General features: G+C 35.3%; 1 protein-coding gene across 10 annotated transcripts in view; it reads right to left on the bottom strand.

Moving 5' to 3' along the window:
• The window catches only part of LOC143222662 (uncharacterized), a 70621-nt gene that overhangs the window by 9515 nt on the left and 35490 nt on the right, over window positions 1–25616 (bottom strand). For 5 of the 10 annotated variants that reach the window (XM_076449468.1, XM_076449467.1, XM_076449464.1 and 2 more), the window contains one exon: window positions 3743–3967. In XM_076449468.1, the coding sequence (XP_076305583.1) occupies window positions 3743–3932 (190 nt within the window). In that variant the 5' untranslated portion in view covers window positions 3933–3967. Of the gene's footprint in view, window positions 1–3742; window positions 3968–5018; window positions 5599–7336; window positions 7930–9139; window positions 9753–10746; window positions 12040–21602; window positions 24138–25616 lie in introns of those variants that run through there. The other 5 variants (XM_076449470.1, XM_076449466.1, XM_076449465.1 and 2 more) reach the window with 5 other exon arrangements.

The following is a 25616-nucleotide window of genomic DNA, read 5'->3' as shown; positions in this document are numbered from 1 at the left end:
TTTAAAATAAAACACCAGTTTTAACATATGAAGTTTTAATTAAAATTCCTTTTTACCAAAGAAATTATTCAGTCACATTTATTCCAGTTTAAACATTAAATCATCGTGTAATATCATTGCTTCGCCAACTTAAACATTTTCTACCCATCCTGTACATATTTTACAAAGCATAAAGAAAAAATATTTTTGATCGCTATAGATGAGACCGACTAACGGGTTCTAGCATTAAAGAAATCTCCTAAAACGAGATTTTCGACACCACTGACTTAAAATCGGTAATGAGCAAATTGAAACAAATAAGGCAGAAATATTTGCGAGCAAATGTGATGTTAAACATAATTATTAGGCTTCACTAACCTCTGCACTCTCCATCGATACTTTATACTATTAAAGAAACATCCGTTTATGGTAAGAACGAAAATATCTAATTTGTATACGTAAAAATAAATGTAGAGCTAAGTTGTTTATGTTTGTGTGTTTTCTTTTAGCAATGCCACGTCGGGCTATCTGCTGAGCTCACAGAGGGGATTCGAACCTTTGAGTTTAGCGTTGTAAATCCGTAGACTAAGATAGCAAAAAACAAAAGAATCGAACGGTAGTGGTATTAACAGTTTGAAACTACTGTGTAGAAACTTTAAATAGATTGAAAGTGTAGTGTATCAGTAAGATATCTTTAGAGTTTCAAATTTTTAACCAAATCTTTGAATTCATCATCATCATCTGCCACTCGATTTCTTCAAGGAACATAGGGCCGCAATCACTGCGGTTTCTGTAACAGGTTGATTTATGTGAGTAGGTTGTAAGCCCACTGCACCGATACGTCCCTAATTTAGAAGTGTAAGACTAGAGGGAAGGTAGCTAGTCATCACCACCCATCGCCAACTCTTGGGCTACTCTTTTACCAACGAAAAGTGAGATTGATCGTCACATTATAACGCCACCACGGCTGAAAGTGTGAACATGTTTGGCGCCACCGGGATGCGAGCCCGCGACCCTCAGATTACGATTCGCACGCCTTAACATGCTTGGCCATTCCGGATCCTGACAGCATATGAATCAAGATTTACATGTATTTATACTAAAGTTATACAAAAATATTTAGAAGTACTTTTTCGAGATTTGCGACTTTTATATAATTACTTTTCACGTATCAGCCCTCAAATATATTCTACCATTATGTTTTCGTTATACACGCTCCTAAGTCACAAAAGCAAAGTTTGAAAAAAATAGACCTTTTCCATTTACTTTAGGCATAAGCAATTAGGAAAAAACATTTTGTGCCCAGGAACAAGAAAAGGAAAAAATTTCTTACATAGTGTAATCTTATGTATACACAGGCAATTATTTTTTAAATCAATACACATGATGAGTGAAATATCAAACGAAAAGGTTATGGCTGAAAGACATTTAAAAACAAGATGGACGATTTCGATTTTGATGTGATTCCTGTTAAGTTAGTGTAGTTTAATAAATGAAAATATGGTCTAAAAAACCATGAATTTACCTCTGACATCATGTTTGTAATCACCTTCACGATTTTTGCATGTGTAAATTCCCGCGTCTTCAAACTGGATGTTGGTTCGCACTAATTTGCCACCGTATTTTATTTGCGTTCTCTCACTATTAATAACTTGTTCATTGAGATTTGAGTACCAAATAACTGGTTCTTCTCTCGCTCTTTTTTATGCTTGTTTTGAACATATTAATGTAAGAGTAGAACCACGTTCAATTTCGAAGACGAATGTAAAACCAGAAACAAGCAGGAAACTACCGAAAATATAAAATAATTGAGTGTAATTAGCCATTGAAATCTCTCTGCACTGTACTCTTTGTAAGTCACTTTCTGTATTGTTTCTAAGTGAAATATCAGTGTTACTATGCACACAAAGTATTCTTGTTTGAATGACGTCATGAACTGAAGTAACATTGTGAGGTAGAAAAACGTTTTACTAACAATAATGATTACAAAGTTTATTGCTTTCTGTTGTGTGAAAGACGCTTGAACTGAGAAATTATATTCATGTTTATGTTATGCATAGTATAGATTTAATAAACAATAACAACACTTGCCTAAGAGTTCAACTTGAAATTTAGGTAAAAGCAAATAAAATTTATACGAAGTTTTGCTTTGTAATTTATTCTGACAATACAAGTCTTAGTCGGTATTTATGATATCAACCATAATAAGACTGCTAACAGATGTCTCACGATACATATAAATTATAATTGAGTAGTTATAAATCTACAAACACTGTAACAATATTTATATTAAAAAATCACGTAAAGAATATTCACATATATAACTTATGTGACAAATACTGCATTCTATGGTGTTATATAGGAATTAATGACTACATTTAGCTGTATCAAATATTTTGTTCTTCAAAATTAATAAGATTTCAATAATTTGTTTTTTGAATTTCGCACAAAGCTACTCGAAGGCTATTTGTGCTAGTCGTCCCTAATTTAGCAGTGTAAGACTAGATGGAAGGCAGCTGGTCATCACCACCCACCGCCAACTTTTGAGCTACTCTTTTACCAACGAATAGTGGGATTGACCATAACATTATAACGCCTCCAAGGCTGGGAGACGAGCATGTTTGGTGCGATCGGGATTCGAACCCGCGACCCTCGGATTACAAGTCGAACGCCTCAACATACTTGGCCAAGATTTCAATAGATCTTTTGTCCCTAAAAACAGTAATATGTTCATTACGCTATCACAGTTTTGTTGTGCTGTTGCAATAAAGTTAATACCCTGAATCAAATAGGCCTAAGATTTATAATAAATATTATGTAAATTGCAAATGCTACTTTCCCCTCAGGCCCAGCATGGCCAGATGGTTAAGGCACTCGAAAGTCGCGGGTTGAAATCCCCGTTATAATGTGACGGTGAATCCCACTACTCGTTGGTGAAAGAGAAACCCAAAAGATGGCGGTAGGTGGTGATGAATAGCTGCCTTCCCTTTCGTTTTACATTGCTAAATTAGGGATGTGATGGCTCGTGTAGCTTTACGCGAGATTCAAAAACAAACAAACATATCTCTTAATTTGACGTTAAGATACATTTGCTTCTAGATTTTTAAGTTTTTCATTTCACAGTTAAACAACCAAAAACTGAGAAGAATAGCATGCAAAACTAACGTATAATTCAATTACAAGATAGTACATGAATGAAATCCTTTGTTAAATGTAATTTTTGTTACTGTGACACTTCGGTTTTTGAAACGTAGATTTATATTTCTATAAATCTTCAATTTCATAAATATCTTGTTACGTATTTCTCTCCGTCTTTGAAGTGTGTTCTTGAATATTAAAGGAGGTCCACAGTGCAGATTAACAGTATGGGGTTCACTATAATGGGGCTTTATTTATATACGTATAAGTCTTTGGGCCCTTTTGGCTGACATTTTAATAAATATTTCTGAAAAGATGTCTACGAATTTGTGTCATTCGCTTATTCTAGAGTAATGGATGTCAGGTCTTTTTCTAGATGGTGGATAAAAGACAGTAGAGTTATTACTACATTCTCAAAAAATTAAAAAGAACTTTTAACCTGTGGCATTTACACAGTATTACTTGTGATGGCAATAAGTTTCTTAATCAATACGCTACATAAATAATGTAACTACATAACCAAACTGGCAAAGTACAGAACTTCACAATTTGAAAAACAATTTTTTCATTAAATCAATTTCCTTAATTCTACATTAAAAAACAAATCAGATCATGACACACATACCTGCTACCGGATCCACAGCTTGCTTTGCTAGTTTCCGAAGAGCTGCAGCAAAACGTGAAGTTCTGGTGGCATTCAAAGCAGAATTACTACTTCTACTGTAGTGACCAATCATGCTCTTAATATTTTGCCCAGGATGAAGAGGGTAAATAGCTGTCATAGTGTGAACACCAGGTTTGGGAGAGGCATGCATGGTTAGGGAGGGAGTCTTCGAGCCATGTGGTAACTCTGAAGACAAAATCAATCATCACTTCAGGCAGTTAGCTCCAATGATCTCCATAAAACTTAAAAGCTTCAAAGAAATTATTGATATATAAACACACATAATACCATTCACATGGTTTTGACACACCTATCATTTTTTTCTTTTCAATTTCTAACTTTCAGTAAGAGACCTTCCATGCCATTATAATGAAAACAAAATATATAACTTGTGTTATTTTCCTTCATTGTTTGTGTATGTTATTAATTTCCTTCACACACTTGGTTGTGCATCAGACGAAGTTTTATATGTCTTATAGTTAACCTTTCCACCACAAGTTAGGTGGGTTTAAAATTTAATTTCAACATTATTCAAATCACACAAAAGGAGCTCTCAGTGAAAAGAAAGTTAACCCTCAAACTACTGATTTGTCTTAATTTGTTCATTACCAGGAGTCCATACATATTGTATCATACTAAGTATTACTATCTTTTTGTTCTCTACAACATTCAGTGTAAACATATGCCAAAGAAAAAAATGCACAGTCACTAACATTCTTCACTAAGTTTGTAAGAGACACAAGTAATTAATGGAATAACTGCAATATTAATGTTATATTCGTTAAAATTATAACAAGTTATTAAAGTCTCTCTAAACGACAAAGGCAAGAACTCAAAAGTGGTTTTGGTATGAAAAGTTGACAAGAACCCCCACTGGTAATTCTACGATTGAACAATAAACAATTGTACTTTTTTCCATATAAAACATCATACACTTAATCCATTTATGAAACAATTTATAACTAATAAAGGTCTCAAAACATTTTTTTTTTTCTGTGCCTGTTGCGTTCATATACAAACAAAGCAGAAGTAAGGTTCCCTTATGAACTTGCTAAATACGTGAAGAAGGAATGATCTACATCTTTTTTGCATACCCCTACAGATGTGATTTCTAATTTAGGCACGTGCGCTATACACCAATATGTGAACAATCAAGTCAACAAGTAGGTTAAACAATGACGAATTTTAATTTTTTAGCATAAATTTACACGAATTCAAAACAAAGTGTTCTACTTACACGTGTTAATTGGAAACACCCACAAAAATGTTAGAACTCTGGCACCAAAGGTAAATCATTGTTGGAGGTCTATTAGAGTTTTTTGTAACACTAAGTCTCACAACCAATCGCACCTTGACAGTCGGTCGCTACGGTCGCCAGCCAGCTGTCATTGTTGCGCTCTATGACGCAGCAGTTATCTCACGTTCGAGCCACAGGCGCTGTAGTAAAAGTGCTCGGTCTAGGCACGCGCCTCGCACAAGGCACGGCAGATAGCAGCAGGTGGTGCGGTGTGCAGTAGACGTTCTTCTGTGACACATAGGTAACTAACACAGAACCTAAGTCATCAACACTCTGTACGTATCTTCTGATTTTGTAGCTTAATTTTGACAAGAAAAATCACTTTATACTTTCAGGGGTATATATACAAGATCATAAGTTTCATACAAGGTCAATAATGCCCAAAACACCATTTCACCGCAGTAATGGAATGTTGTTTTATAAAATTATACTAAAAAGCCTCGTACACTGTGTATGTATGTGTGCTTTTTTCTTATCGCAAAGTCACATCGGGCTATCTGCAGTATCCAACGAGGGGAATCGAGCCTCTGAATTTAGCGTTGTAAGCATGAAGACTTACCGCTGTCCTACTGGGGTGAACTCGGACAGAAAAAGCAATACCGTTATTGTGACACATGTGACGCATACAAAACTATCAAAACCATGATAATATTCATAATACAGAACATCAAACGACGTACAAGTTATGAAGAACGAAGGTCATTTAAAAATAATCAAATACGCCCATTATTGGCGATCCAGATGTTTGTCAACTACAAACCCAATTGTTTTTTGGCAACCTGGTTTATGTTTTCTGTGAACATAAAAGATGCGAGTATTTTTGTGCGAAACATGCCATATATAACATATTACATTCTGGTTAGGAAGTAAATACGCAGGATCACCTTCAAAAGTTGTAATGTTTTCAAACCAGATCGAAAACTAGAGCTTTTGAAGAGCTAAGGATGAATAATAATAGTAAACTATCTGAAAAGCGCTCAAATGGTGGATCTCGTTTGAAAATGTTAACAACTTACACATACCTTACTATGTCCGGTACGGCCAGGTGGGTTAAGACACTCGACTCATAATCTGAGGGTCGTGAGTTCGCATCCCCGTCACATCAAACATACTCGCCCTTTCAACCATGGGGGCGTTCGCTGGTAAAATAGTCCAAAAGTTGGTGGTGGGTGATGATGACTAGCTACCTTCCCTCTAGTCTTACAATGCTAAATTACAGAAGGTTAGCGCTGATAGCCCTCATGTAGCTTTGCGCAAAATTCGAAACAAAACAAACCATACCTAATTGTACTCCACTGTATTAACCAGCCATCTCATCCGCTACTTACTTCTTATCGTATAATTTGTACTTTTGCCGATAATATGACGCAGAAGAACTTGAAAAATAATCCAAACATTGTCCAATCATTGCCTTGGTTAAAAACTTAAAACTGTGTACATAACGTTAATTTACAACCTTTTTATCACTGACATTTTAATAAACATATCAAATCGTCTATCGCTCTTTGAAATTATGTATTGAACTGAAATATATTAGCATTCTCTTTAGAAGTGGATTATTTTATGCAGTTCTAATATGTTCAAAACAAAAGAATTCACCGTCTTGTTTGTTTACCTCACAATTTTTATTCAAAGCTACACAAAGATCTAATACTAACCGTCACTAACCCTGAACCGAAACACTAAACGTGCTAATCATCAACATCCACTGTTAATTCTTCAGGTTACTCTCGTCTGGGGTTTTATTGTTACTCTTTCGACACGTCCATGTTTTTACGAGAATAGGCTACGAACCACAAATCCTCGGATTCACAGTCCAAGCACGCTAACCACAAGGCATTATCAAGATATAGTTATAATGCACAACACTAACAAAAATAAAAAAAATCAGTAACTCTGTACAATGACAACGACGTTCATAACCTAGAAACACTTCACAAGAATCGCATTTTTGGAGAACACTTTAAAAACCTGATATCACACTAACTATCACACGCTATAATACAGTTCCTATTCATTCTAACTTCATTCTAGCTTCCAAAAGGGCTCGAGTTCATTTTTTCAATTACCTAAAATTTTGATGCAACATTAATTCTTAATATAACAAAAAATTCACGACTGTATATATTTATACGACTGAAAACAAATAGCTTTAAAGTTTCACGAATTTCATAAAGAGTATACCGGCTGAAAACACTATTAACACCGAGGGTACTGAAATTATAAAAGAAAGCTTTCTGATCTTCATAAGTAGATACCTTAGAAATGTATTGCCTTCCAGTGGCACAGCGACATGTCTACGGACTGGCAACGCTAGATTCCAGATTTCGTGGTGGGCAGAGCACAGATAGACGATTCTGTAGTTCGGTGCTTCATTCCAAACAACAACAGATATGCGTATTTAATTAGTTGTACCGGTGGCCCAGTTAACAGTTTACTGTGATCGTGAGTTTTTATTACTTTGTAAAAACTTCCTTTTTTGTTAAGCATTATATATAAATATACATGAACACATTAAAGTGATTTTTTTTTTTTTTTTTACTGTATCGTACTGTAAGGTGCAATGTGGCATCTGTATGAAATGGAGGGGCATCCTGGTGAATAATGTACATATTTTGATTTGTACACACGTTATTATTAAACCAATGTAAACAAAAGTAAAATCAATATCGGTAATCAGTACGCGTTGCCAGTTATTATAATAATACAATATTTTGATTATCTGAAACAAAAGTATGCTTCGTTCGCTGCAACTAGAACACTACCAGCAACACACCCTGTTCAGAAGAAAACTTACGACTATTATTACGACTATCATAAGACTCTCCAATCAAAAGAAATGTAAAGATCGAAAGCTGAAGAACAAACAGAAGTTCGGATTTTTAGATTTTATTAGATAATTTGTCTAAAACTACAAACATTAATGCCCAGGTGAAATAAGGTTTGTCTGTGTAGATTAGCCTTAAGAAAACCGCAGCTGCAATACCATGAAAATCACTTAACCCTTTTCTCAACTGCGGTTTATATACAACGGTACTGGAGTAAGCGACTTACGGTTGACATCAGATGATGCGAACATTTTGAATGGGCCATCGTAAAAATTCACGAATCTATGCACAAACGAAGTGTTAAAAGTAGGAAAGAATATAAGGACAGGCTGAGCCGTAGCTAGCACTACGCAGTGGGAGAGGTCTTCTCGAGAAGATGTGGACCTTTCCTTCTGCACAAAGAATTTAAGTGATTTTATACGAAAGTGCACTGCTACTACTACTACTAATAATAACAACAACAATAAGCATACCGTAGGCATTTTAGGATGCTGAGAGCAATCGTTTGACCCAAAGCCCATGAATACGCTCATGATGCGTATTCAAGTTTTAAAATACATAACATGAATAACGGCTGACTTACCACAACTGTTTCGCTCAGCTATAAAATCATCGACTTCTTTTAATGCCAATAGGTACGACATATTACATCATGTTGAATAATTTTACGTCTCTGTTATCAATAGTCAGCCTATTATCACTCTGTTTGATGAGCAAAAAAATACACAACAGGCTATCTGTGTCATGCCTACTGCACGGATCGAACCTTACATTTTAAAGTTATAAGCAACCTAAGTTCCTGCTGAGCCATCATCGTGAGGGGATGGGTGAGTCAAACACCATAAACAAAATTACCAAAAAAACAAAAGGGTGAAGTCACTCATTTTCTTTGTAACAGTAAAATATGCAGGAAAGCCGTACCTTAAATAGTGGGATTAATCACAGTATTAGTGAAATTGAGTCATTTGTTTACTGTTAGAAGTCCTTTAACGAATAAACAGTGAACCCACAAGAAAGTCTTGTCCATAAACAGTTTAGAAAGATATATTTAATAAGCAGATGGGGTCTATGGACGACACAGATAATTCTTGGGTTAAACCTAAACAGTGTTTTCCGACATATCGGCACACAGAACATGTTTACAGGTTCAACGCAGATATTATGTTTATAAGCAAGTTTTAAAATGAGTCTTTTTTTCTTACAAAGAAAATCAAAACAAACACTATCAGTTACCTTTTGAATTTATACACAGACGTAGCATCTACACACTTCGGTTCATTCAAGTTCTAAGGGGAAACGAGAGCAAATAAAAAGTACTTCACTTAGATATAACATCACCAGCTTTATACAACATCAAACCGTTGTCCATCACCATCTGCACCAAAATTACACCAAGTCCTTTAAAATATATTCTTTTTGTTTCTGCACAACCTTAATTTAAAAAAAAAATATTTATTGCATATAATTATTATGGTTCAGAATGCAGTAGGAAAGTGAGCGCACACAAAACGCACAAAAGCTTCGCTATTTGCTAAGCACCGTTGCACTGAGTAATTGGCCATATTTACCTACACACACCTTCTCCCCAAAGTCTTGGCGGTCCTATGTGTGTGTTAAGTGAGTCATCCATATGAATTTTATGTTAAAACAAAGACTTTCACAAAAATCCTATAATGAAATATCGTAAACACAGCTCCAGCAATCCTTTTCCTTAAAACCGCGTGTTCAACAGTTGTAGAAGTAGAAACTCATAAGTGTATTCCAAATTAGTAACACCTGGGTGTTGAAGCCACAGTTACAACGGTAAGTTATCAGAAACTGTAAAGAAACAACTTAGATATACATGTGAAAAAAAATACAACCATCATACATCATTATATATCAAGGGTTTAATAAATATCCCCCTTTCGGAATATCCTCAGAAGAACCAGACTTCGTCACACACACTTTTAAATGAAATAATCAACATATAAGCAAACAAATAATATTTTTAATCCTTAGGAAAATGTATCGAGAAAAAATCGATCAGTTAGTAAATGAACTCCACGCTCAAATTCTTTCCAATCGTCCTGAAATTACCTAAATATAATTTATAAATCTATTATCGTGACATCAGGCAAGATGAGTAAAAACTTAAGTCGATTTTCAAAACCGGATGGAAATTGAAACGATTTTCGTCTAATCGATTTCCAGTACAGCGAGTGACATTTCCAAAAGGCTACCAAGCGATAAAAGCTAGAAAACTACAACAGTATATAAGTCAGATTATTATTTGAAAGGCTATACTTAAATATCAGAAGTTAGTGATAACAAGTTCACGAAGCAGTGCATGGATTTTTTAAAATATATTTAACTTTATTGTTTAAAGTTTGCATAGGAAAAAAAGTTAACATATTAAAGGAAAATGGAGTGGAATAATTCCATGTGACTTGATACTCAACTTTTAAAAGATTATCGTTAATAACTGTACATCTTACAAAAATTAAATTGGGTGGGTGGATATACACTAAGTAACAACAACCTGCATAAGACCACTGTTACTTAAGTTTGATTTCTTCAATATACGTTATATTGTTTTCTACGCTGACAAAAAACACTGAACCTTTTATTAACTATATAATTTAATTTGTATTCAGTGAGTGTTTTCTAGGATGTGAGAAGCTAAATATTATAATGAATGAACCTTCTTAGTTAAAGCAGGTTAAACAGTTGAAACTAAAATGTCACGTTTTTTACTGATAGTTTTTAACTATTATCAGCTTGATAACAATTCACATACAGCAATTGTCTAATTAAATCAAAGAAAAAGAAATGTACTAAAAAAGATGGCAAACACTCACATTTGCGTGATCACCTAAAGTAGTTGATGTCTTGACTTGTGGCCACGTGAAATTTCCTGAGATTCAGGTTTTTGGCGATATGAACCTTACATGTAGTCGTAAAAATGTTTGCCCATACACAGTAAAGTGTTCATCCCAAAACGCCTATTTTTTTCTAAAGTTAACACAATCGCAGTTAAAATGATCTACCAGTAAAATACTGTGCTATCACTGCACGAGGCCCAACTATATTGTTGACACCATTCTACGTAACAGTGGCGGTCCGACCTAAGGTTCCGTTCATCGATTGAAGAGAATCCACTACGTATACATGGGAGCTGGGCAGCTGGATAACAAGCTCGGCTCTCCAAACGTGACGTGAAGACAACGTCGAGTGAGTGCTTGCATTCAGTGTGCACTGTTACGTCACGCTTGCCAAATCCCAACCGGCTTGCATACCCTAACAATAAGGTTTTCTTCCAATACGACTAAAACGCATTTGGCGAGGCGAAATTTTCATGGTTCGTTTGTCAACTGCTAATGTCTTTTTTTTTTTAAATAAAAAAAAAGGGCAGAAACTTTATAGTATTACGTATTACGGTATTTCTACTCAAAAACCTAAAACGTGTAATTAGAAAGTTTAAGCTCAAAAACCAGTTTCAATAAAATAAAGCCTAAACCACTATTCTGTGACACCATCAACCGTACAACCACTGTAAAGACACGTCCATCAGTATCACATGATGCTTCACGGCCATTATCACGACAATGCTTTAAACGGTCTTTCCCAACTGAATTATGGGTAACAGCCCAAGGTACTTTGTCATATGTTAAACAGTTCGTCAAAGCGTAACGTTATTTGTTGTACGCAGAAAAAACATACTTTTGTGTTTAGTTTTATTTAAAATTATCGACTTTTGCATATCTATTAAGTTATAAATGTGTGCATTAAGCTTGTATTGTTGGCCAGATACAGCTCACAATCTTCAGTGATTTTATTTTTCATTATTGACTTTTGACTTGCATACAAGTTAAACAAAAATAACTGATTTTATGTTGTTTTATTGGAGCAACAGATATATTTTATGACGAATGAAAAAGACGAAATGTTTCCAAGAGTGAGGTAAGAAGACAACTGACGCCTTTTCACAAGAAGTCCCGAGTTAAAATAAACTATTCAGAAGAAAAAAGTCTTCGACACTTTTGCGACTACCAATATATTAAATTAAGTCAAGGTTTGACCTGTTTATTCGTAACTGTTAACGTATTACTTGTTAAAATTTGAGCCGTTTCTTCGTTATTGTCAACGAAATGAGTCTCACGATTCAATTTCTTCGTTATTATCAGCTTAGTGAATCATGGTTTATCAATTCGTGGTACTGATCGTCAAGGTTTCAATGAATGTCACAACATAAGTTAGTGACAGCCTAGTGGACGTAACGATTTGAATCATTTTCGTCATGACCGTTAATACTCTGAGTGTTATGGCTTGAGTGTTTTTTATCGTGACTGTTAACACTTTGATGGGAAAGGTTTGAGTCCTTTACTTGGATTGTTCCTTCGTGAATGTTAACGCACTGAGTATCACAGTTTGAGTCGCTTCTTCGTGATTATAAAGGCACTGAAAGTGTCTTTTTGCTATAATGGATATAACTTCATGTGTTGGTCAGCTCGAGTCTTCAAAGAGGCCATAATTCATTTTACAGACAAAATGAAGTACGGGTCGAGAAGGTAGAAACACAAAACAAAGACCCAAGCAGTAAGGAAGATACAGTGAGTTAAATGGTCAAATCAACTAAAGTTAATTATTATAAAAATATTAGGTGTGGTACACTACTGTGAAATTAAAATTTTCCCTGTAGAAAGAGAAACATAAAGATTAAGAAAGACTCAACCCCGCGACTACACTCAGATACTTAGAACTTCTCTAGTTCATTTATTTTGTTACTCACCGTCCTTGATTACTTCTTATAAGGATTAGCACATAGGATTACACACAAACGTGCAATGAATTAAAACACACACAAACCAGTGCTTTCGATGATGTAAGATTTACAAGTTATGGTAATCCAGAAGGCTGACTAAAATATTTATTTGGTTAGCGAGGTTAGGGGTTCCATTCGGCTAATATCAAACGTAACTTTAGAAAAAAGAAACACGCAAATTAATTACCAGATGATAATGAAACTGTTAAATTGATTAATTCATAAACATAACGCAATCTTGACAGCCTTCAAGTTATTTTTACTTTAACCTTAATGCGATCTTGACAGTTTAATCATTTTTACATGAACATGATATGATCTTGACAGCCTTCGACAATACAATCAGCGTGTGTACATACAAATTGTTAAGAGTCGAGCATTAGTTGTTTCAGTATTTATTCCCACGACAGTGTTTGTCTGCATATTTTTATCCACAACACATTTCACTCAGTACTTGTATTCGAAACACAGTTCTATATTATTCACGTTTTGTACATCATGTTCGTACAACGTTATATTTTAATAGCAACAGATTTTTATTTCAAAAAGCTTTACATTTCTGTCAGTGGAGTGTGGTTAATTATGGTCATATTGTTACACGTTATTGATAGTGTCAGTGGAGTGTGGTTAATTATGGTCATATTGTTACACGTTATTGATAGTGTCAGTGGAGTGTGGTTAATTATGGTCATATTGTTACAGGTTATTAATAGTGTCAGTGGAGTGTGGTTAATTATGGTCATATTGTTACTGGTTATTGAAAGTGTCAATGGAGTGTGGTTAATTATGGTCATATTGTTACAGGTTATTGAAAATGTCAGTGGAGTGTGGTTAATTATGGTCATATTGTTACAGGTTTTTTGAAAGTGTCAGTGGAGTGTGGTTAATTATGGTCATATTGTTACAGGTTTCTTGAAAGTGTCAGTGGAGTGTGGTTAATTATGGTCATATTGTTACAGGTTTCTTGAAAGTGTCAGTGGAGTGTGGTTAATTATGGTCATATTGTTACAGGTTTCTTGAAAGTGTCAGTGGAGTGTGGTTAATTATGGTCATATTGTTACAGGTTTCTTGAAAGTGTCAGTGGAGTGTGGTTAATTATGGTCATATTGTTACAGGTTATTGAAAGTGTCAATGGAGTGTGGTTAATTGTGGTCATATTGTTATAGGTTACTGATATTGTCAGTGGAGTGTGGTTGATTTAATCGCTACCCATTTCTTACGTATTGGGTTCGAGTTCCAACTACCTGCCACAATATTATTTCGTTATACGTTTTACTCAGCAGCATGATTGTTACACATATGTTAGCATTACGTTCACAACCCCAATCCACAAAAGCACTAAAAATAGAAAATAAAAAAATCACGAGAAACAGACAAGAAGTGCCACCACTAAGGAAACGTATTAACTGTTCTGCAATGATGTCACTTTCTAAAAAGCATCAACTTTTTGTTATCACTTGTATATTACCTGTTGAAACTACATGTTCACAAGTTTGTACATCGTTTGTTAGATGTCGGGTAAAGCTGCACTGGCGCAAGCCATCCCCAATACTAAAATGGTATACTAGAGGGAAGGCAGCTAGGCAACAATGCTCACCGCCAATTCTTGGGATGCTCTTTACCATCGAGTAGTTGGATTGACTAGATTATAACGCCCCCAAAAGCAAAAGGATGACGATGTAAACATATACAATTCTCGAATTCAGTAAACTACAAATGTTAAAAACAAAATTCAATGATGTTATATAGTGACTGAAACTGTGCTTAATGGTCAGTGAAAAGGAATAACCTTAGAGACGAAGCACTTCAGTGTTTTAAAAAAACATTGAAATGATAATTCAACTTAATCAATGTACATGTTACACATTACATGACTATCATGATTTTTACAGCTCAGGACTAAATTATGATGTGTTGTTACTGAACTCACAACAACGCACACAGACCAAATTCTTGAGTCCAGATTCCAGCCAACTCTTTGGCTACTTCGTCTAGCTGAATAATTGTACTTAACAAAGGGATAAAACTATTGATAATGATTTAGATGTTATCTGTAGAGATTTTTTCGTTAAACGACTTAAGTTGTACGACCATATAAAATCACCGTTTACGACCAAAAAATGGATCTTATTTTGAAAAGTATCTTGCTGTAGTTGATTTTACATGCTGAAAAGTTTCTTCGAATTTCTTTTTGTTTTATAACTTTCTAATGCAGGGGTAACCAAATTACGGCCCTCTAGGTCATTTTGTCTGGCCTGCCAGCAGCTAGCCGCTTGGAAATAGAAAGTGACATTTCATCAAATGTCCGACTGTCATAACATAATAAATCACACTTTGGTCGCTTTAAGCTGGCAAACACAAGACGTCATGATAAAAAGAAACAAGGCTGTCACGTGCATTTTTAACCAATAGGAAAATACATTTGTCCTTGTTGCCCGTTTATTCATATGGAGGCACGTATCTATGAAAGCATTAGGATTTCGAAAACAAGTACAGAGTTAACCCTCGTCCTATCGACTCGTCTTGTAAATTCTGCGGCCTAGGGTTACCGCTTCAGTTAGCTCATATCTCTTAGTAGTTGGGTTATGCCAGTGGTTCCCAAACTTTTTCAGCTTGTTACTCAATTTCACATGCCACATTAAACATGTTACCCCTTTCACAAAATGTTTTCAACATTGATATATATGGCTAAATTAAACTAGAGATACATTGCACTTTATTTATTACACTTTATTTATTTACAATTTATTTATATAATTTATTTACACTGAATTACACTTTTAATTATTGTATTTGATCATTGTGCATTTCTAATGAGTATTGCCAAAGATGTCAAGAACATCAGTGAGATGGATGGAGTTCCATACTTGAAACTAGTTTAGGAATTCTTGGCTTTGTGGTTGAAAGTGCCAGCCTGGCATCGTTTGCAACATTCAAGCGAGTCCTCTTTTTTGTTTTCATCCCCAGCACGGTTGAGAACCCCTTCTCGCACAGATACGTTGTTGAGAATGATACCAACAACTTCAAGGCTCTCTTGGACAGAGTTGGCGAGTCAGCTAGTTGTGAAATCCAAAAGGAATCTGCATTTTGTTTTGGAATTTGACTTTCAAGGCTTCATTTGTGATCCACTCCTCCTTTGCAGGGAAATCACCATCATGAATGGCCTCATCAGGTACAGAAAAGGGATAAATGATCCACTGAAGACTGGCTGTTTTTAGGTCACTCTCTGGAAAGTAGTGCTGCATGCTTGTTTCAAGCCCCTTCAAATGGTCGCTCATCTCTTTGTTGATGGTCTGTAAAAGTGATCCAGTATCATAACTATTCTCCTCAACAAACTGGTCTAGGGTGGGAAACTGAGCGATCACTCCTTTCTCCAAGCGTCGAATCCAGAGTCTCAGTTTTCCCAGAAATGCAGTCACAGTGTGATGGGCATCAATGACAGTCGTGTTTTGGCCCTGGAGTTGCAGATTATCACTGTTCAGCTCCGCAACTATGTCAGCCAAATAACACAGTCGAACAAACCACTCCTTATCAGTGAACTTGGTAGCAAAAGGAGATTCTTCTTGTTTCAGAAATTCCTGAAGAGCCGTTCGGAGCTCAATGACTCGACGTACAACCTTGCCTCGTGACAATCGGCGAACATCGGTGTGGTAGAGCAGAACTTGATACTGCTCTCCCATTTCCTTGCACAGCTCCCTGAATATGCGCGAATTCACATCCCTGGACTTGATGAAATTGACGATTTTCAACACATCTTCAAACACTAATTTCAGATTACCAGGCAGGCTTTTTGATCCAAGAGAGTACCGATGAATGATGCAATGATCTACAGAAATTTCTGGATTCACAGCTTGTATGAGGCCCCGTAATCCACGATTACGACCCATCATCGACGGAGACCTAGATTAAAAAAGAAAAAAACTATTTAGATTGCGTCAGTTAGTCATTCTTACTTATCTTTTGCGTTATAATTATATGGTTTTAATTTAATTTAATTTATTTTGGTACTTTAGTATTTCAGTACGACAGGCACGATACTTTTTTGTGAATTATGTATAAAATATTAGCTACACTACAGCTACTTGTATAATAAATAAAACTATATGACTATATGCCATGTAATTCATTGTATTTATACTAATCTAGACTTTATATAAACATCTCTCCCTACCTGTTGAACGTAATCCAATCCATTCGTGGTAAAGAAATTGTTGATGATATTGAAGATATCTTCTCCCTTCGTGGTTGTCAGCAGATTTTCGCATAATAGGAACTCTTCTTTGATCTTGTCCTGGTGGACGTAACGAACGAACCCAAGGAGAACAGCACAACTGGCTACGTCACACGATTCATCAAATTGCAAGGATAATTTGCTACATGAGCTTTCATTGATCTCTGTTGTAACTTGGGACAGAATATCTGATGCCATGTCATCGATTCGTCGGCGGATTGTGTTGTTTGATGGAGATATGACACTCAGTTTCTTCGCTTGATCCTCCCCACATACCTTGCTTACCATCCCGTATGCACAAGGCATAATCAGATTCTCTGCAATGGTGTGGCATTTTTGTTGTCCGGCAACTTTATATGCAACAAAGTAAGATGCTTCGACCGCAGCTTGAAGCTTTTGGGCTTGAATTCAAGATGAACCGAACTGGATATTCTTCAGTGCTACAGCCCGGCGCTGAAAATAAGCCTGATCCTCATTTTGAAGATTTGGATGGCACTTCTGGAGGTGAGCTGAGAGTTTTGATGGCTTGAGGCTTTCATTTGTCAATACTTTGTGACATACTACACATTGTGGCCGATCCTCTCCACCAGAAGGTAAATTCACAAAGCCATAGCGAAGAAAGGCGTCAGAGTAGGTGCGCTTTTTAGACATTTTATTGTTTAATCTGCAGAAAAAAGAAAAACTGCATGAAAAAGTGTGAACAATGTGAACTTATTATTTATTTTTTCATGGCATTCTGGATAGCATTAAAAGAGCTTATTCAGCATAGGAATGATGTAATAGTAGGTAAATACTAACTATACTGCACAGGGCAGTACACATACATACCAGGTTTTGTCTACCTCGGCTGATGCTCACATAGAAACTGACAGTGTGAAATAGAGGCAACCTCAGGCAGTGAGTGACGCGTACTGGACACGTCGATGAGTCATCAGGGTTACTGAGTGACTTGTGTTCTGAAGCATACTTGTCAAAATACTTTTAGGTTACCACACACTTAGATACATATTTTTTCTTTTCTACTACTGTATATTAGTTTTTGATGTTTATTATATTTGGTTTAACTTTATTACATACTTAAAATAGGTTTAATTTACAACTTTACATACTAAGACTAAGTTAACATTAATCCTAATACCAGCTACCTCAATGTTTTCTTGATTTTCAAAATTTTAACTTTTTTCTGTCACCCCTCCATTACCCCCGATAAATTGTTAAATTACCCCCACGGTAATTTACCCCCAGTTAGGGAACCACTGGGTTATGCGCTTTTCGTAAATCGTTCTTTGTGGAAACAAAAAAACCAGAAAGCTACTTGTGTGATATGCACCAAAAGTGTTGTCGTTTTAAAAGAGTACAATCTTCGGCGTCACTATGAAACAAATCATCGATCAACATATTTGAAATTTTCAGGAAAGTTTCGTTCTAAGAAATTTGAATCCATGATACGTGTTTTTGAATCTCAAAAGAAATTTTGAGAAAGTTTGCTGAAAATGAATCTGTCACTCATACAAGTTACAAAACAGTGCATAGGATGGCAGAGCCAGGAAAACCTTTTACTGACGGCAACTTCATCAAATAGTGTATGACGGAAGCAGCAAATGAGCTGAGTCCTGAAAAAGCCAATTTTCAGGCTGGTACTTTCAGCAACTTCAGTTGTACGGAGAGCAGAAGAACTTTGAGATAATATCGCATTACAGATACGCCAAAAAGCTAGAAACTTCCTATGGTATTCTCTGGCACTGGATGAGTCTACTGATCTTTCGAGTACGTCACAACTTCTCGTGTTCTTTCGTGGAGTTAATTTGGACTTTGAGATCACGGAAGAGTTGGCATCTGTTTGTAGCATTCACGGAAGAACAACTGGAGAAGACATTTTCATGGAAGTGCATAAAACTTTGCAAGTCTATAACCTTCAGTGGAATCAGCTTAGAGGTAACAGTTGATGGTGGAAAAAACATGGCTGGAGTAAAGAAGGGTCTGATCAGGAAACAGTTGGAAGATCTTCAACTCTCAAGCGCTCTGTTCATACACTAGCAAGCACTCTGTGGAAAAGACTTAGATATTTCTTGCGTACTGAAACCAGTCATTTCTGCAGTGAACTTCATTCGGGGTCATGCACTTAATCATCGCCAGTTCAAGGCGTTTCTTGAAGAAATTGATTCGGATTTCTGTGACTTGCCTTATCACACGGCGGTGAGGTGGCTCAGCTGCGGTAAAGTCTTGTCTCGTTTTTATAAGCTGGGAAGAGAAATAGATATATTTCTTATCGAAAAATATAGAGCCGATCCACTTCTGTCGGATCCAACCTGGTTGTCATTTTTGGTTGACATCACATCCCACATGAATGAATTGAACTTGAAACTTCAGGGGAATAATAACCTTGTCTCTGATTTCTATAGAATCATTAAAGGATTTCGGAGAAAGCTGTCATTGTTTGAAGCACATTTGGAAGGAGGAAACCTCTCTCATTTTCAGTGTTTCAATGAGTTTCATGCTGGAATCACAGAAGATGTCAACCTGGAGTTTCAGAAAAAGATTATTGGTGATTTAAATAAGCATTTTTAGAGAGATTTTCGGATCTCGACAGAATCGAAAGTGACATTCTCCTTTTTCAGAATCCTTTTGATTGTGTCATTGATGACGTGCCAGTGGAACTTCAGCTGGAGGTCATTGATTTGCAAGGAAATGACTTGTTGAAAGCAAAACACAGAGAGGGACAACTTATTGCATTTTACAGCTGCATACCTGAAGACGATTTTCCAAAGCTGAAGCAGTTCGAATCTGGTATGGCATCAATGTTCGGAGTAACTTATGTCTGTGAACAAGCATTTTCAAAAATGAAGTATGTGAAGTCGGTACATTGATCAAGGTTGACTGATGAACATTTGAAAGCAATTCTAATGATTGGATGCAGCAATTCAAAACCGAACATTGAAGATATTTTGAAAGCCAAACGCCACTTTCATAAATCTCACTAACTTTTTTGCGGCTTAGTGAAATTCAGATATTTACTCACTATGTGCGATGTGACAATTGTTTTTGCTAATGTCACCTTCTTTGATAACCTTTTAGTGAATAAAAATGTTGGTTGTATTTCTGTTTGTTTTTTTATTATGTGTATATTGCATGCCACATGGCTAAAGTGGCATCCTAAACTTAGTGTTAAGTCTTTTACAGAGAGCTTTCGTTCTAACTTATGAGTATTGAACATAATGATCATGTGTACCGCGTTTCTCATTCCCCAAGTAATCTAGCCCTCTGTGAAAAAAAGTTTGGTGACCCCTGTTCTAATGTAAGTCTAGCAACACAGTAACTTTATACTGTTAGGCTCATAATATAGAAGTTTTATACTGTCGGCCTAGCAACACGGCAATTTTTCGAATGTCAGCAAGACAGTAACATTTTACTGTTAGCCAAACAATATAGTTATTTTCTACTGTGGGCCAAATAATGTAGTACATTTCTAATGTCAGTCTAGCAAGTTACTAAAATTGCAGAATTAATGTGTTAAAAAAGAACATAGTAAAACGGCTGGGTTAATGTGTTATATAAAATTAAATTAGACTAATGTGCATCGGAGAACTATTTAATGCATTAATCCATTAATTAAAAAAAAAGTACTGAGGTTTTATGAAGCAAATTAATCCATCATTTTTAGCTAGTTACGTATTACACAATAAATGTGTTTACATAGTTCATGTGTAGCTTTGCTGACGTGAACTATTTGTACTAGCCTTCCTTAATTTTTAACTAATAGACCAAAAGGAAGGCAGCTAACTCAACAGCAACCACCTTCAGTTTTTGAGCTTGTAGCTGGATTTAGTATTATATACTTATCTTAATATCGATGTTTTTGAGTTAAATATATATTTAGAAATGCGTGTAACTTATACTGTTAAATGTGTATCGCGAAATTCCCGCCTATTCTCTAAATCTATAGGAGATTCTCGAGTGCACGAATCAATGTAGGATGTGTGTATTTAAACATTAGTGATTTCCAGTGTTGTTGCAAATTGAAATTTCGAGAATCCGCTTAATATTATTAAAGGTAGCCATAGCAACACGTGAAGAGACAGAATATTGTTACTGGTTTGCTGTATACAGTTAGTGCACTATAAACCACAGAAGCTATAAACGTGATAAACGTTTATTAATAGAAAAACTACAGATATTGACCAGGAACGATAACGTATTTCGAACGCGAAAAAACATCCGACTTCAGCGAATTCACAAAGAACATCTATATTTTTACGAAAACATTACATAACTTCAGCGGTGAAAGGTTGGCTTGTAAATGGCGTGAGATCAGCAAAGAATACAGAACTAGCTAACTTCCTGTTAAGTGAATTGTATCTACGTTAACTCAGAATTAGCTCATCGTGAGCCCTCAGTAGGATATCAAGGAAGTTCTAGATCGTAAAGAAGACTTAATAGTATTTGTAATTTTGTATACCTTTTGTATGCAAATTATTTGTATATTTAAATATATTTGTATTAAGAAAGAAAACTGTGTATCGATCTTATTGGTAAATATCGTAAATTTCATATATTACCGACATTTAATTAACTTTTAAATTTAAACTACAATTTAACCCAGTTCTGGCTGTTTGAAATCGTAATACGTAACATGCTCTTATAATCAAGTTGTGGAATTTTACCGTTTCTCCTACGACGTCCATACTTCCAGAAAAAACATGGGGTGATATTTTGTTTCAAACAATCGCAAACATGGGATCTTCGGATTCACATTGAGCATGCTAGCAGTAATATCATGCCCGATACGTGCCTCACAGAACTCCGTAAAACTTCTGAATCATGTAAAACAGAAGAACTTGTCATGTCTGCACGTTAACGTTTTTGGTTGTTGTTTTTTCAGCTAACGAAATTTTAGACCTCTTACTCTTAGGTTTCATCCTGTAATACTTTTCTTTGCCTAAACTGAACTTAAGAATAAACCATGATAATCAAGCAAAGTTATTAACGTTCACCCTCTTTCTTAAACTTTGAAATAATCCAACACGGGACAACAAATATTTTATACTACATACAAAATCTGAAAATGGAAAAGAAATACGCACAGACAAAACATACAGAAATAAAACAAATGTTAAAGAATATCATAAAGCTGTTAGTGGTATATGACTGCTTACCAGCATTCAAGATATTTTTAAGATAGTCTATTTCTTGAATTGTACACCAAAGTGGTTATTTTATATAATTTTATTTACTTCTTGTATCCTTTATTCGGCTATTTTTATTCTGAACTATTTAATACCTGGATGAGGTGTTATTCTTTCTTTGACTTTATTACTATGCAACTACTTTTCCATAATTGGCTACGGAAAGTGAATGTGGAGTTTAATTCAGGACATAGGCGCCTGAATGTAGCCCTCTAGTGTTCATCTGTCATTGCACAGCAGATTCCCACCCGAGTTCGTAAATGATCGAAGAAGCGGCCTATGTTCAATATTGTTTCAATGCTACTATGTAATAATACACAAATTATTATTCTATAGGTTAAAAAATCCTGTATGATTTTTTTTTTTTTTTTTTATTTGTGTGGATTTGTAGTACATTTTAAGATTTTATATTTTCGCTTGATATGTATATTTAGTAACAGATTCATTCGACGGGAATCGAAGCTTAATCAAACACTTCAGAATATATGTAGTAGGGAAATTAAATAATTACATCTATGAAGTCAAACGAATAAACGTAATCATGAGGAATTACAACCATAATTTTTTAAAGCCATAAACAAAACACATTAACATAAAAGGGTGCAAGCTACAACGTGGGTTATAAAGCTTTGGAGGTGACTTAGAAAATAGGACTCACACTGCGGTGGGGACACCATCTATCAGTCTTAGCCTCCAATTCGCTAGTCTGACATAAGAAGATTAGAAATTAGAAGAGCGAGATGTGGGTGCTCAAGCCCACAACGACCCACATTTATATCACCCTATATATATGTACATTCCGAAATGTACAATTATTAAATGTTTGTTAATATATGTTTATATATTATTTTGCATGTTTATTATTACTACAAGTACTACACACACAAACACACAGGTGTCTGGCTAGATAAGGTTGACCACAAAAATTGTATTTTACTTCACTTGAATGACATTTTATACGCACATTTTTGTCAGTTAACAATACAGTAACTTTCTTACTGTCAGTCTAACAATATAGTAGTTTTACACTGTCAGCAGAACAATACAGCTGCTTTTTAATGTCAGCCTAGCAATACAATAATTTTCTAATGTCAGCATTACATTAACACTCTAATGTTAATGTTGTACCTATAATGTAACTTTCTTACTGTCAGTCTAACAATATAGTAGTTTTACACTGTCAGCAAAACAATACAATAATTTTCTAATGTCAGCATTACATTAACACTCTAATGTTAATGTTGTAGTGAAATCATCCTTAATTTTAAACTGTGTACCAGCGGGAAGACAATGGAGCAAGAAAACCACTTCCTGGTTAGTTACTCTTAACCAGAAAAATTGAATTAATACCACGACTTCTCGATCGAATCCAACACTGTAATTAGATAATCACAACAGGTTGAGTGACATTAAAGACATATGAACTTAGCAGTCGGTGTTCCGTCTTACAGGTAATATATATGTGTGTGCAGGGTTTTTTCTCTGCTGTTTCAACAATGTTAATAGGTCAGGTCACCGAGTCTGACAAATTATTACTATTTTTATATACAGTTGAAATACACACACATCGTAAATCCAATAACAGAAAAAAGAATTATAAACGAAAATTAAAAAAAAAATCCAACTTCGATTAATCCTTAAATTATTAACTCGTTTTATACTTTTCCTACAAAAGAAATTCAACTTTAACACGTATTATATTTATCGAGAATTTCTAAATTTCCGTCTGTTACAAAACTTGGTATACAAACCAGGACCAAGAAAAACTGGTTAATGTCACTCCTTTTCTACGTAAAATAAAAAGGCTATTCTAGCATTAACAAGTGACTTTTGTAGCAACATTAATGTTATTTTTATTAATATCTTTCTGCGTGACTTGTATGTTTGTAAGAAGAATCCATAAGCAACCCACAAAATTTGTTTTCAAAACAAGAACTTCACATCTGTAGCTCAAAGGCTTAAGAAATTATATCTAATAAAATGATTTATTATAAAGAGAAATAAAGGATTACGTGTTTCTGTACACAAAGAACACAATGTGTGCGTCACAAACAGTCAACCGTTAAACCGTGTTTATAACAGTATGTACAGAATCTCGCAAAACTTTCTCTTCTGCTTTCACTAAATTTAAATAAAAATCGAAACAAAACAAGTCCTAGCATAGCGATAACACGCGACACAAAAAATGTTCAACATTACTGAAAGAGGTTCACACAACGTCTGTAATGCAGCTACATCTACTGAACATATTACCGACAACTTTACACGCGATATTCTTTTGAGATAAACACACACGCGTTAAAACAAAGTAACTCTAAGGTCTTTGTTAGTGTCACTTAACAATTAGAAAAGTGTCAGGGTTTCCTTACACACACAAGGACCGATGTTACATAACGAAGCAGTACATTTTTATCTTGGACAAAGTTAAAAAATAATGTAATGAAATTGTAAAATACAGCAAACTGACACGGCACTAGCATCGTGACCGACTTGCTAGTACTAAATATATAAATTTCACAAAGGTAAACACTGTAACTGAAATAATATGTAATAAAACAGTATAAAGATGAGCTGTCTAATGGCTTGCATTTGTGAGAATGTCAGAGTATAATTAGTCCCCGTTTTGTCTCTATCTCTAATTCTCTCTCACACATGATACCTGGAATATCAGGTCATCCCAGAAGTCCGAAAATTTAATACAGAAAGTGCATTCGTTTCTCTCTTTCTAAAAGACTTTCATGACTAAATAATGCTACATAATAGCAGGGCACGTATAAAAACGTTCAGAAAAATAAAAGAAGCTAACCCAACTCCACCTATTCAAATCATTAATCAAATAAATACTTATGAAGATGCATGTGTCTGAGGAGCACATTAGGCATATAATGCTTTACGAGTTTAAAAAAGACAATAGTGCAGTAGAAACTACACGAAACATTCAAGGTGTTTATGATGCGGAGTCTCTCAATGAAAGAAAATGTCAAAAGTGGTTTCAGAAGTTCAGGTCAGGTGACTACAGCTTAAGTGATGCACGATATTAAGGTCATTCTGTTGAGTTTAATAATGACTTGCTGCTAGCTGCACTTGATGAAGATTGTGCTGTAACAGTTGAAGAACTAGCACAGAAGCTTAATTCAACAGTTCACCATCATCTGCAACAGCTTTGAAATATGTCAAAACTTGGAAAATGGGTCCCCCATGATTAGACACAAGCCAACCTTAGAGCAAGAGTGGACATCTGAACTTCTCTGCATCTCGTGAACGTAACACCTTTTTTGGACAAGTTAGTGACTGGAGATGAAAAATGGATATTTTATAAAAATGTTAAGCGAAGGACCTCCACCCTAGGAAAGTCTTGTTAAGCGTTTGGAGGATATTGTTGGTGTGATCCACTTTGAGTTGCTGCCACTCAATATAATGATTACATCAGACTTCTACTGTCAGCAGTTAGAGCACTTGAATGTTGCACTGAAAGTGAAGAGGCTTGCTTTT

This window comes from Tachypleus tridentatus, chromosome 8, assembly GCF_004210375.1.
Source record: "Tachypleus tridentatus isolate NWPU-2018 chromosome 8, ASM421037v1, whole genome shotgun sequence".
Taxonomy (NCBI): domain Eukaryota; kingdom Metazoa; phylum Arthropoda; class Merostomata; order Xiphosura; family Limulidae; genus Tachypleus; species Tachypleus tridentatus.
This window is presented reverse-complemented; position numbering and strand designations above follow the sequence as displayed.